General features: G+C 43.5%; 1 protein-coding gene across 2 annotated transcripts in view; it reads left to right on the top strand.

The window, feature by feature from the left end:
- The window catches only part of GPAT2 (glycerol-3-phosphate acyltransferase 2, mitochondrial), a 128,612-nt gene that overhangs the window by 97,827 nt on the left and 16,066 nt on the right, over positions 1 to 14,719 (top strand). For both annotated transcript variants that reach the window (XM_068274838.1, XM_068274839.1), the window contains exons 19-20: positions 8,597 to 8,717; positions 12,149 to 12,220. In XM_068274838.1, coding sequence (XP_068130939.1) covers positions 8,597 to 8,717; positions 12,149 to 12,220 — 193 coding nt within the window. The remainder of the gene's footprint in view (positions 1 to 8,596; positions 8,718 to 12,148; positions 12,221 to 14,719) is intronic.

The raw sequence follows: 14,719 nt of genomic DNA, 5'->3' as shown, positions 1-14,719 counted from the left end.
GCAGATGGAGCTGTGGAGTGCAGATGAACAACCTCTCTGCACTTGCACAGATGCCAGATGGGAATTGTACGAATTGCAACAATGCAGGGTAAGATAGCCCTGAGAAAGAGAAAGTGAGCACAGCGACAGAATGTATGTGTGTCCACCAATCTAGTCGCCACCCGGCGACGGTGAACACACAACTAAGAGAGAGCAAAGGAACAGACAGGACTAACTACACGCGGTCCCCACACGTAAAGCGCGTGCACGGCACGGTCGCCACACGAGAAGCGCAATAGCGACAAAGCGTACCAACCCTGACTAACCAAAGAAACACGAAAACAAAAGAGAACGCGAACGCTTGCTAAACGGTTACCTCACCGAGACTACAGCAAGCGTTCGATCCAGACAAGACAGACAGTAGGAGTAACCAGTAGCAAGTGCAGCTCTGGCCTACACTCCCAGACAGAGTACAGAAGGAACCACCGCCACTACCGCTAGGGCGAATGCGATCCAGACAGACAGACAGATGGGGCCACCAGTAGCAACCGCTGCTCTGGCTAGCACCCCTAAGGCAGAATACAGAAGGAACCACCACCTCTACCGCTAGGGCGAATACGATCCCAACAGACAGAACGATTTCCTTTCGACCGCCGCTGGCGACAAGACAATCGCAACAGATAGACAGAACTAGGCAATACAGACAGAGCCGGGACAAGGTCCTCCAGCACCCAAGGCTGAGACACCAAAGTGCGCCCCTCCATCCCTCCACCCCTCCACCCCAGCCGTCACACACTGATTGCTATTAGACTAAGAGGCACCCCAGGGCCCCAAACACCTTAATCTCTAGTTATCTGGCTTGTAGTCACTTCCATGTATCTCCTTTTCTTATTTCTTTCTGCTTCAAACACAATTAGGAATGACAGCTGAATGAATTGTGCGCCCCCTCCTATACTGCGCCCTGAGGCTGGAGCCTCTTCAGCCTATGCCTCGACCCGGCCCTGAATACAGATAAATAACAACCTAACTACGCTAGAAAGAATGCTAGTGCACTCCCAAGGATTACTCTAAGATAATCTTAACAAACAATATGCAGAGGGCTAAGACTCAAGGTAAGTCTAGCAGGAACAAACCATCATGACCAGCAAGGGATTCTGGGAGGAAATGGTATTTATACTGCAAGCCATCAAAGGAAGCAGCTAAGCTAAGCAATTTGCATGCCAAGTGGATGCAAATTCCTCACCAGAGCAGCAGTTCAGCAAGTTGCAGAGTGAAGACAGGTCTCCTTTCCAGGGACCTGCAGCACTCAGACTTACAAAATGGTCAAAAAGCTGTCTGCCTGTGCAGACAGCAGAGCAGATCATTACACCAACTTTGTACAGTGCATGACTAATAGTTGTCCTATGGACAGAGTCTCCCACCTGAGCTGTAGATCTCTGCAGCTCGTCCAGAGTCACCATGGGCCTCTTGACTGCATTTCTGATCAGCGCTCTCCTTGTTCGGCCTGTGAGTTTAAGTGGATGGCCTTGTCTTGGTAGGTTTACAGTTGTGCCATACTCCTTCCATTTCTGAATGATCGCTTGAACAGTGCTCTGTGGGATGTTGAAGGCTTTGGAAATCTTTTTGTAGCCTAAGCCTGCTTTACATTTCTCAATAACTTGATCCCTGACCTGTCTTGTGTGTTCTTTGGACTTCACGGTGTTGTTGCTCCCAATATTCAGTAATGCAATAAACAGGAAAACTAAATAGCACATCTGTGACCCAGGCCTAAATTAATGTTTACCTATTCGGTGGTTATCACATGTAGCGTGCACTACAATACCTAAATTCCCTTGTCTGCACATGTTTTTTGCACTACCTGGTTTTTATCTCATGTCTTTGTCTGTTCGTCATTGCATGTTTTTTGCACTACTATGCTTCTAATGCCTTTGTACTATGCTTTAATGCCGATGTGTACCACAAACAATTCCGAGGGTGGCTACTGCTGCACTTGGCGAAATAAATCTGATTCTGATAAATCTGATTCTGATATTCTCTTAGACAACCTCTGAGGCCCTCACAGAGCAGCTGTATTTGTACTGACATTAGATTACACACAGGTGCACGCTATTTAGTCATTAGCACTCATCAGGCAATGTCTATAGGCAACTGACTGCAACTGACTGCACTCAGATCAAAGGGGGCCGAATAATTATGCACACCCCACTTTGCAGTTATTTATTTGTAAAAAATGTTTGGGATCATGTATGATTTTCGTTCCACTTCTCATGTGTACACCACTTTGTATTGGTCTTTCATGTGGAATTCCAATAAAATTGATGCATGTTTGTGGCAGTAATGTGACAAAATGTTGAAAACTTCAAGGGGGCCGAATACTTTTGCAACCCACTGTATATTTAAAGTTTTAAGATTTTCGCAACAGAAGTCCTTTAAAGTAATCCTGTCATGGAAAAAGTGTCCCTGGGGGGTACTTACCTCTGGAAGGGGAAGCCTCTGGATCCTAATGAGGCTTCCCCGTCTCCCTCCAGCCCGATCCAGCAGTGGCAGCCCGGCTCAGGCTCCGGTGGAAATAGCTGAGCCCGATCGGGTCTGCTCTACTGTGCAGACAGAGATGGCTTGCAACTGTGCAGTAGAGCGGACCCAATTGGGCTTGAATATTTCCGCCCAAGCGGAGATGCTGTACTGTGCATGCGTGTGAATCAACAAGCACCGCTAGGATATTTTTGGGGGTTCCAGCGCCGGACCACCTCTGCTGCAGAGGATGGGGGAAGCCTTATTAGGATCCAGAGGTTCCAGCTCCCGTGGTAAGTACCCCCCAGGGGACCATTTTTCCCTTACAGGTTTACTTGCACACAACAGAGAAGCTTAAAGAGAATCTGTATTGTTAAAATCGCACAAAAGTAAACATACCAGTGCGTTAGGGGACATCTATTACCCTCTGTCACAATTTCGCCGCTCCCCGCCGCATTAAAAGTGGTTAAAAACAGTTTTAAAAAATTTGTTTATAAACAAACAAAATGGCCACCAAAACAGGAAGTAGGTTGATGTACAGTATGTCCACACATAGAAAATACATCCATACACAAGCAGGCTGTATACACCCTTCCTTTTGAATCTCAAGAGATCATTTGTGTGTTTCTTTCCCCCTGCATCTCTCATGCACTGAAGTTTCAGGCTGCTCTTTTCTTCCTGCAAACAGCTTTGCCTTTGTCTGAATTTCCTCAGTATGTGAAAGCCCAGCCAGCTCAGAGGACGATTTATCCAGCTTGTAAAAGATAAGAGAGAAGCTGCCCTAATCTAAATAATACACAGGCAGCGTGCATAGAGGGGCCTGGAAGGGGGAGTTCATAGCAGAACCACAACACTGAAGAATTTGGCAGCCTTCCAGACACAGGCCGACAAGTCTGACAGGGGAAAGATACATTGATTTATTACAGAGACTGTAATAGCAGAAAGTGCTGCAGTAAGCCAGAACACATTAGAATAGCTTTTGGAACTTGTAGGATGATAAAAAACAGGATGCAATTTTTGTTACGGAGTCTCTTTAAGTGCACACAACAGAAAAGCTGGGGGACATTTATCAAGAGTGTCTGAGACAAAATATTAGTAGGTTTTTAGAAATCGGTGCAGAACTTTCTCAGACATCCTAAGAAATCACTAAATAGTGCAGATTCCTTCTTAAACTGTTAAGAATAGGAGGAGTTAGGAAGGTCTCTCATGCAGTGTAGTGTGTGAGGGAAATTGCTGTTGCTGAGGAAACCAATACATCTGCTGTCAGCAGGCTCTGAGGAGGAATTCAGCAGGGGGGAGGAGCCCTTCACAAATCATGTCTGTAGAACTGCTATTGAGTACTTCCTAATCTGCAGCAGTTTAGGAATGGCTCTGCACTTTTCTTAAAGGAGTACTATCGATTGAAACGACTTTTATTTTTAATACTCTATATTAGTGTACACATTACCACTAGTGCTAGGGGCACTTTATTTATTCACCCAGGTCTCTCTCTCACTATCCCTGCTTAAAAATTCATTTCTCACACAGCTCATAGTAGTTTGGGTCACCCTGAGCTGCTTGGTTACTCTGTCACACAGCTCACAAATATATTTCACTGTGTCACTCACAGCATGCAGCAGACATGAGGAGAAATAGGCTGATCTGAGGTGGTAACAGGTAACTAAATGAGCTGTAATATTGCTGGAATATAACTAGCTATTGTGTTTACACTCAGACTGCTTGCCTGGCTGTCTGCTTGAGGTGATACACTCCAGGCTGCATCCACTTTACAAGCTGCTGAGAGGGGCAGATCACTGTTTACAATTAGCATTATTAGTATCTTTATCAGTCAAGAGAAGCAAAGATAATAAACACACATTGCTAGAATCTTTAACCCCTCACCACCATATCAACAAGATTCTTTCAGCAAGGTGATAATTAAACTATAAACTGAGGAGTTGATAGCAACTCCCCTGTGCAGACATGGTCTAGCCCTCTGGGAGCAGTCAGTATTAGATACATTTTGTATCCAACACTGACGCCAAAACTGACGGAGGATTTTACAGCTGAGAGAAACAGCTGTGTGAGGAATCAAATTGCTCCTAGTACTTGCCCTAATTTGTGCTACAACATACAGCATTTAAAAATAAATGCATACATCGATAGTATTCCTTTAACTGAAGTGCAGCTCTAGAAATCCACGCTAAACTGCCGGTATTATGTAGGATTTGGGAAGTTTCTTACTATCATGCAGAACTGTTCCTCTGCTGGTTAGAACAGTTTTATGGTGCCTATACATGATACAATAAAAACGTTCGATTTTCCCGTTTGTTCGATCTAAATGATGAAAATATTTTTTTTTTCCGATCAAGAAATTCGAATGATTATCCCGTTTTTTCAAGAAAAATCTGATCGGACATGCTGGAAAAATCTTTATATTCGATCTAACGGAATAATCGAACTAAATTATTTCTAATCGAAAAAAAGGAAAAATTGTACCATGTATGGCCACCTTTAGAAGAAAAAACTGCAATGCTTTGATAAATCTGGCCCACTGTGTATGTAAACAGAGATCAATGCATAGTATTTTCCAAGCTGACACCATAGCAGTGCTGATAGACATTCATTAGAAGTTATTTATGGGGTAAAACAGTGAATACATACTACAGTGAGCTTGCCTGTCACTTCCGGAAGCAGATTAGTGTAGTGTTTAGGACAAGGTCTCCTTTAATGGACACCTGAACTGAGAAGGATATGGAGGCTGCCTTATTTCTTTTAAACAATCCCAGTTGCCTGGCAGTCCTGCGGATCCTCTGCCTCTAATATTTTCTGCCATTGACCCTGAACAAGCATGCAGATCAGGTGTTTCTATCTCATACTTACTTCAGGCGTGTGATTCAGACATTACTACAGCCAAAGCGATCAGCAGGATGCCAGGCAACTGATATTGTTAAAAAGGAAAGAAATATGCCTCACACTTCAGGTGTCCTTTAAGATAGAGTACTTAAAGAGAACCTGAACTGAAAATAAAAATCAAAATAACCATACACAGGCCATACTTACATCCTTTGTAGTCTACTCCTCAATCTGTCTCTCCTCCCCTGTGTCCCATTTGTCCACTGTGATCAATGGAATTCTCCGTCCTCCATTTTAAAAATAGCCACTACCCCATAAGAGTTTCCTGGTCAGCACACTTTTAAATTGTAATACCACCCACTTGAGCCACAGGGAAAGATGGACATTACCTTGCACATTCAGTTGTAACTGACAGCTGCTGATATATAACTGACAGCAACTGGTATATTTCAGTTCTGACAAAATCTAGTCAGAACTGGAAGGGATCACTGTAAGAGGAAAATGGTGAGCTTCTGAGAGTAACTGACGGTGAGGTTAGTATGTAATATTCATTTGCAGCTACGTCATGTATTTATTTTAAATAATTTTACTCACTTAAGGTTCCCTTTAAAGAGGAACTGCAGTGAAGATAACATATTTACATAGTTACATAGTTATTTTGGTTGAAAAAAGACATACGTCCGTCGAGTTCAAACCGGTATAAAGTACAACACCAGCCTGCTCCCTCACATATCCCTGTTGATCCATAATGATAAAACATTGCTTAATTTTTACAATACCGGCGTATAAGACGACTGGGCGTATAAGACGACCCCCCCAACTTTTCCAGTTAAAATATAGAGTTTGGGATATACTCGCCGTATAAGACTACCCCTCTTCCAACGCACACCAAATTAAAATAAAAATAAAAAAATCATGTACTGGTGCTGTGTATGAACAGATACTGGTGCTGTACTGTATGTGTTACCCAGTATATAACAGTATATAGTCAATTGACTTGTTGCATTGGTCAACTCTCTTTAAGTAGACTGGTCAGCTCGCCTTTTCTACCTGTTCAGAGCGCTATGGAAGAATAGATTGCGCTCCCTCAGCAGGGAGATCTGAGAGGCGGTAACAGGATAGGGCGTATCACCCCGCATCAATGACACCCGGCGTATAAGACGACCCCCAACTTTTCAGAAGATTTTCAAGGGTTAAAAAGTAGTCTTATACGCAGGAATATACAGTAATTATTTACAGTATAAATGACTTAGTCAATGGTTGCCTATTGTAACCTTTTTCCTCTCCCTGATTTACATTCTGAAATGTATCACATGGCGACATCTTTACTGCTGCAGGTGATGTCTGTGGAAGGAGATGCAGCTTTTTTTGGCAGTTGGAAACAGCTGGTATTTCCGACAATGCAGCAAGGCTCCCACAGTGTGACATTGGTACCTAGGTGCTGACATCACATTGTGGGAAGGGTTTCACCACAATATCAGCCATACAGAGCCCCCTGATGATCTGTTTGAGAAAAGGAAAAGATTTCTCAGGAGGTTTTGGCTACTGACTTGGTTACAGTTGCTCTTTAAAGTAGTTTTCTATCTTTCTTTAATGTCTCTATTAGAGTGAAATAAATGCCCTGATTGCCATTCTATACTTTTCTTCCACGCTGACGGTGTGATGTTACTAATGTGTCTACACACAGCATTGCACTGCTCTTGTTCAGAAATGGCTGTTTATCTACAGCAGTGTGAAATGCCTTCGCTGCATGATCCTGAGGTAGAGGGATTCTCAGAAATATTACAGCATGTTCCCCTTTTTCAACAATGGTGTTTGCCAAGGGCTTCCTTTTGAGAATAACATCATTTCAAGTGCCACTCGACACAGAAATATTGTTAGGACTGCTCTACAGTTGTATGCTAATGCTGGCATCCCATCATGCCTTCAGTATTTCAGGCTTGTTTATAGATGGTTTATCACTGTTATAGATTCAGGTTCGGTTCCCGCTTGTGCATAAAACGTAGCCGGTTGGTATGTTTTCTGCATCTATACTAAATGCAAGAAGCTGATCCTATTGTTAAAAATAGGATATGCATTTTTCTGCAAGGGGACGCAAAACGCCAGGTGCACGGGCGCAAGTAAAGCCTATGAGAATGGACAGTTCTGTTTTCACTAAGCTAAACACCACATCTGCTTCACCCACCACCACACAAATACCCAAGTGTTCCCCGGTTCCGCCGCTGCTTACTCCTGATAAACAGATTAGAGACTGGCAGCAGGAGCATGGCGCTCCCCATTGGTTTACAATAGACCAATCCTCACTAGCAACAGAAAGCATTCTCATTGGTTCATGGTGGACCAATGAAAATCCTCTCTGTTGCTAGGGAGAATTGGTCTTCCTGAGACCACACTTCATCTTCAATCCGCTATGCATGCAGCTGCCATACACATTCACTCCTCCCACCGCTCCTCTACAGCTGCTTTTCTTCACTTGTCCCTTCATTGGCTCCCTGTCCCCCTCAGAATTAAATTTAAACTGCTCTGCATGGCATATTAATCCATCCACCATACTTCCCCTTTTGTGGATCTCATACAGAGATGCCCCCCAACCCGCTCACTCTGCTCCTCGAATAACCTATGGATGTCCACCCCTCGATGTTCACCCTTCACATCACTTGCGAGGCTCCAGGACTTTTCCAGAGCAGCCCCAACTCTTTGGAACTCCCTTCCTCCCCCCCACCATCAAGCTTGCCGCCCCTTTAGCTTACCATTGGTTACTCACCATCTTCACCGATCCAATTCCCTCCCTTAGACCTACAACCCTCTCCCCCACCATTTAGGTTGTAACCAAATTTGGTATGGTCCTCCTCACTGTGTGCTCTTCTCCACCACCATATGGACTCAGTGACTTATCTGCTATATTTATTCCTACCTTGCAATGTGTGCACTATTGTTTGTTACATCACTATTTTGTGTACCATTGTTTTACTGTAATGTGTCTTCTATCTGTTGTACAGCACTGTGTATTATGTTAGTGCTTTATAAATACAGTATACAGTGTTCTCCCCAGGCTCTTTTAGCCGGGTGCTCCACCCGGCTAGTTTTGGCTAGCACCCGGCTGTCATCAGCTCAACTCCTCCTATGCTGTAAGAAGCACCAGCCCTGCATTCTCTTCTCTCGCCCCACCCGGCTACTTTTACATGCCACCCGGCTGGAAAAAAATTCTGGGGAGAACACTGAGTATAAAATCACTTATTAACGGATGATTCACCCTCTTGTCTTGTGCTAGTTGGGCCGCTCAAACCGTCATGCTGATTTCTTTGTCCTCCTTTGTCATCTTCTGGGACCACTGCTGAAGACTTATGAGAAGGCTGCCTTGTATCTGCAGGAACATGGCACATTCCAATCTGGTATGGCTGGAGAGTTATCATGGAATTGTTTTATGTTAGCAAGTATACACTGTTGGCCTGTGATTTTCAGGACACTTTGAAAGACAACAAATGAAGGGAAACATTAATTACATCCCTGCTAAAGAGACATAGAAGCCATTTATTTTGCTACACAGGATGGATGGAGGAAGTGGCTGAAGGGAGGAAGTGATTAGATCTTCTTCTGCAACCTTCCCCTTCTCTCTCCCTCCCTTTCAGCTCTTTTCTCCACCTTTTCCTCTTTCCTTAGTACCGAGTACACACTGCCCATTCTACACAACATCTCTGAAGTCAGTTTTCACTTTGCATACTCTGTATACAGAGAACCCATTATCTTATCTCACCTGACCTGTAATAGGAAACCATAATTCTCTGACAATATGGACAACAGTTAAAGGACCACTATCGCAAATTTAACGTTAATTTTATAATGGCACTATACAAAAAAAGGGTACTGCTGCAGTCAGAGCAGCCTTTCAGTTAGAGAGCTTTGTTCCCATATCTTATCAGCTCACTGCTGACTACTTCTGCAAGAACTTAAGATGTGTACACATCTTTGATATGTCGCTTGCCAGGGATCAGGACCCTATCCCCTTGGGTGTCATTGCTGGGGCGGGCCAGTACAGACGAGTGTCAGCTGTGTAGATGACAGCTTATTATTTTGCTATGCAGGGGGGCGGAGGGATGACGCGTGACAGGGGAGTGGCATCTTCAAAGAAGTTGGCCGCCCGTTGGGTGAGTTGATTGGACGGGCGGCCACACACTGGATAATCACCAGAGGCCATCGTCATTAGCCACCTCAGCCAACTTTAAGGGGCCAATACACCTAACAATTTTGCCGCCGATATACAGCAGATTCGATCACTGTGATTGAGTCTGCTGTGAAATCTTTGCGCAAACGCTGACAGAACGATCAATTTCCGTCCGAATTCAATCGTTTCCGTTGATACGTCCGTGCAGAAGATTTTTCTCGATCGCCGGCGGGTCAGAAGTGCGTCAATAGCGGTTTTCGATTGCCCGACGACCGACACAATACAGCGGCAATACATTACCTGTTCCGGCCGGCGTGACTCCCCCTGTCTCCGCTGTCTTCTTCTCCACTCTGGGCTCCAGGATTGCAGCTTCACTAAACTTCCTGTCCCGGCAGGAAGTTTAAACACTAGAGCGCCCTCTACTGTTTAAACTTCCCCTGGACAGGAAGTTCAGTGAAGCCAGCCGGTCCGGAGACCAGCGCAGAGAAGAAGACAGCGGAGACCGGGGGAGTTGCGCCGGCCAGATCAGGTATTGTATAGCTGGCAGCAGCTCCACAGATTGTGATCGATTTCATGCTGAAATCGATTCACAATCTGTTTGCAGTAAAGATTCGATCAGAGAGGGATCTATCTGTTGGTCGATCTGATGGCAAATCGACCAGTGTATGGCCACCTTAAGGGCCTTTTTCCACTAGCCTGTGATTTGCGATTTGCTTCTGATCGCAAATCGCAAGGTACATTAAACTAATGGAAACTGCAGCAGCAATTTCCATTAGTGCGATCCGATTGCGATGCGATTTTGGTCAAAGCGCAATCGTCGTCCTGCCGCGTTTTGTATGCGATTGAGCTGGACTATAATGAGTATAGTAGCTCAATCGCAATTGCATGGTGGAAATTGAAATGCGATTGCGATCGCATTTCATAGTGGAAAAGAGCCCTTCAGGCCTTTAAGAACAGACCATGTTTACCATATGTAAACAGAAGACAAATTAACTCCAGAACAGGAAAGAATTCTGCTTTTTTTTCTTTTCTTGTTTTTTTGTTATTCAGACCTACAAACTGAAGGAGTTACACTGGCTTTGTTTTTTGTTTTGTTTTACTGCCTTCTGATAGCTGAGCAACAGGTTTTTCATGGATCACAACAGAATACTAAGAAGTGAATTAGGATATTTGGCACTCCACTTTATTCACTGAGGGATTCACTGCTTAGAAACGTATTAAAATTGTCAGCTGAGAACACACACACGCACACACACACACACACACACACACACACACACACACACACACACACACACACACACACACACACACACACACACACACACACACACACACACACACACACACACACACACACACACACACACACACACACACACACACACACACACACACACACACACACACACACACACATCCAGGGAAGAAGTTAGTAGAAATATCCCTGAGTGCTCTTTTACACTTAAAGTGTACCGAGCCAAAGCTTGGGTACAAAATCAGATATTTACCTAATTAAAGGGAAGCCTCAGGATCCTATTGTCTCCCCTCACTGAGTGCAGTCCCCAGGGCATTGCCGCCAATTATGAGGACTCCTCTTCCTCAGCCTGTACATGCGTAGTAAGTCATAGTTATGGGTTGAAAAAAGACATATGTCCATCGAATTCAATCAGAAATCGTGTACGAGCGGTTCTGTGCTACTGTACATGCGCGACCGTACTCGCATGGCTACTGCATAGCCGCATTCATAATAGGAGAGGAGTGTGGCTCTGATGTGGAGAGTGGCCATGCTGACTGGGGACATCAGAGCATGGAGGGAAACTTCAATAGAATTCTGAGACTTCCCTCTGTTTAGGTAAAAATCTTTTTGATGCGTTTCATGTGTTTTAATGCGTTGCTATATGTTGCTTTACATTTTAATGTGCTTTTATTTTTCCATAGCATTGTACTGCGAAAAAGCTTTAGTTTATAGTGTGAAAGAGGCCATAGGGAAACATGAACACTGGACTGCACATCAGTTGTCCTTTCAATTGCAACTGACAGCTAATGATATAGTGTAAAAGGACCCTAACAGGCTTTTTTTTGTTGTTGCCTGAACTCTAATATGAGTACTAAATCCTTTCCTCTACATAAAAATGAGCACTTGCCTTTACCATTCCCACAGATAATTAAACTTTCCCTCAACTCTAAGAAATAAACTACCAACCTGCTAATGTTTTCTATTGTGCTATATACCACCATTTCTCAGCATTATTACAGCATTGACTGTGTTGGTCAAGTACCCCCTGTTGATAGTAACCTCATCTCAATTACCTCTTGATGCCTAGATATTGCTTAGGAGTACTTTTTATTTGAGTATAAATGCTTTTTAAACTCTGCTTGATGCTCTTAATTAACTATAAATACGTATTCAGGTTAATTTACATATGCTTTATCATTGTTGTTAATCTCAAAACGTAATATAATAGATTTACTATGAAAAATCCAAGTACTCCCTGAGCCCAACTAAAGTACTTCCTGTGGTATGTGTTGTGATTGTGTTGTGTATTGTGTGTTGTGATTAGGCTATGTACCTATGAGGCATCAGTTTGGTATTCGCAATCAAAGTAATAAATAAAGAAGGCAGGTATGAAAATATTTGCACATTTCTGTTTTCTACAGAAACGGAGTCAAACTATGTGGACAAACTGCAAGAGTACCTACAGGGAAAAGCTGAAGAGGATGGCTCTTATGGTGAGTATGTTTTTTATGTTCTGTATTCTCGACTAGATTTTTTGACTCTTGTCTCTGCGATATCATGGGTTTTTTTTTTTTTTAATTACAGGTGGGGGGTCAATTTCCATGTGTAATTTAATTTGCTGCAAAATACATTAGAATTACAAACAGAACAGGATGTGGGGAAAAAAGCAGAAAGTTGTTTTTGTGTTTTTATGGCAGAAGAATGAGAAAATGGAATGTGGACGAGTGCAAATAAACCTCGATTCTCTAGTGGGCCATTGACTTTAATCCTCTGTCACTCTCCAACTTCTGAAATCTTGCTAAGTCCTCCCTCAAAACAATTTTTTTTCAAACAAGCATACGCTCTAACTTTAGGTCATTCCCCCTTTAAACTCTGGCCAAGTTGTGCTTACTAAATATAACCTAAAAACATACTGTATCTATGTATACGTGTTGTATATTACCCCACTTGTTTCCTCTAGTGCAGGTATGTCAAACCGGTCCTACGAGGGCCGAGATCCTCACACATTTTTGATACAGCTCAAATTAATTGATGGGTCTGAATCAGAAAGGGTGTGGTCCTTCAGGTAGAACACATTCCTCTCTTTCTCAGTCCATCCTAAACACTGGCATGGATCTGGCCCTCCAGGCCTGGAGTTCGACACATGTGCTCTAGAGTGTAAGCAAGCAAGGGCAGGGCTCTCTTTTGTGTTTTGGTATTTCCTATTCATTTTTATCATCATGTTACATTTGTCTCTGTTATTACTATGTCTACCACTTCTGTATTATGTACCAATGTGTAAATTTTGCACATACATTTATCTGTATTATGTGCCCCATGTTTGTTTCTTACTCTGTACAGCACCACAGCATATGTTGGTGCTTTATAAATCAATAATAATGTGTGGCAGATTTTCCGTATGCTGCAAAATGCCTGTGATTCTAATAAGATTACACCCTGCCTTAGATATTAAAATTAAGAACTAGAACCGCACATAGGGTTAAGTGTAGAGGAATGTCTTTACATATTCTTCATCTTCAGTTTAACCGCTTCCCGACCACGCTGATTGAAATCTACGCTGTTCGGCACATGTTATGTCTGCCAGGGCGTAGATTTCAATCATTACCGCTGTTACCACCCGCTCTTGCTGGTGCTGCCTGCTTGCTCTGAGCCAGTCAGGAGCCGATTTCATTGGCTATGAGGCAATCCTTTTGGCTCACACTGATCACAGGGTCAGGAGCTAATGAAATCAACTCCTGACCTGCTAAGAGAGCTCTGCTGCCATAGCGACAAGGGAGCTACAGAGATGGGAGAGTGGCATGATTTACAGTAGCGGCGTTACATTGGTAAGCACCATTTTTTCAAACCAGCAGTCTTTAAGGGGCCAGAAACGGCTGGTACTGAAGTGGTTAAAATAGATATCCGGGCAGAAAAATAGACATTTTCCCCAGTCCTCTCAAATTGCTATGAAAATTCCTTGCACCAGAACAGTCACTGATTAAAACCATTTACTGTACAAAGAATAAAGCGTTCGTGTCTGGAGCCGGCCTACACAAACTCTCCCAGCATCCTCCTCTGGACTCTCGTCTGCACACCAGAAGTCCCCTGTGCTCTTCTAAGAGGCTTACTCCTACTGGAAGTTGTAGGCATGATGCCCATTGCATTTGTCTAGAATGGACATCCTCAGAGACGCCACTATCTTCTCATCTGGTAATCAGAATCATTCTGAATTTGAATTGTTTATGAACTCCTTCCAGTAAAATGAGGAAAATCATAAGCTGTTTTCTACATGCTGATTTGGTCAAAGTAGGGAAAGCATTTTTGTAGAAAGCTGTTTAAGGAAAGAACAGACACAATGAATGTCTCCTGACGCTTATTAGAGATGTGACTGACATACTTGACTGACATGTTCACCGTTGTGAACATTTTGATATATAATTAAAGGGGAAAAAAAAGTCGCCCAAAATAAAGCAAAGTATAAAAAGGAATGCTAGCAAGACATCTTACCTCCTGATAAGCAATACATGATTATATAAAAATGAATTATGCACCAAAGAATGTGTTTAGGTAACACCACTTCATCAGGTATAAGTGCTGCAAAGCTTTTCATAGTATGTGAGCACCTACGTTGCAATGCACATTGCAGGGCTGGAGGCTCCCCCCAGGAGGACCATTTATGTGCCTATAAGGGGTGACAATGACAAAGTGTCAAGGTCGCTTTCAGTACTGTCAGTGAGATCCTCCATGATCACTGTACACTGCTACACCACGGGTGTAACTATAACCACTGTCAGCGCTATGGATCTGGTGGTGAGAGGATTGTTCGCTTTCTGATGCCCCTCTAGTCAGTTTGTTAGTTCAGAGGAGCAGTGTACCATTAATGTAGAGCTACACTGCTTAGGCCCCGTTCACGTCATCAAATACGGACGGCCGTGCGGTCGGAACGCGGACCACATGACTCGCATACAAGCCGACCCCCCCCCCACACACACACACGTTTGACCCACTTTTTG

The sequence above is a fragment of the Hyperolius riggenbachi genome, chromosome 3, assembly GCF_040937935.1.
Source record: "Hyperolius riggenbachi isolate aHypRig1 chromosome 3, aHypRig1.pri, whole genome shotgun sequence".
Classification (NCBI taxonomy): domain Eukaryota; kingdom Metazoa; phylum Chordata; class Amphibia; order Anura; family Hyperoliidae; genus Hyperolius; species Hyperolius riggenbachi.
This window is presented reverse-complemented; position numbering and strand designations above follow the sequence as displayed.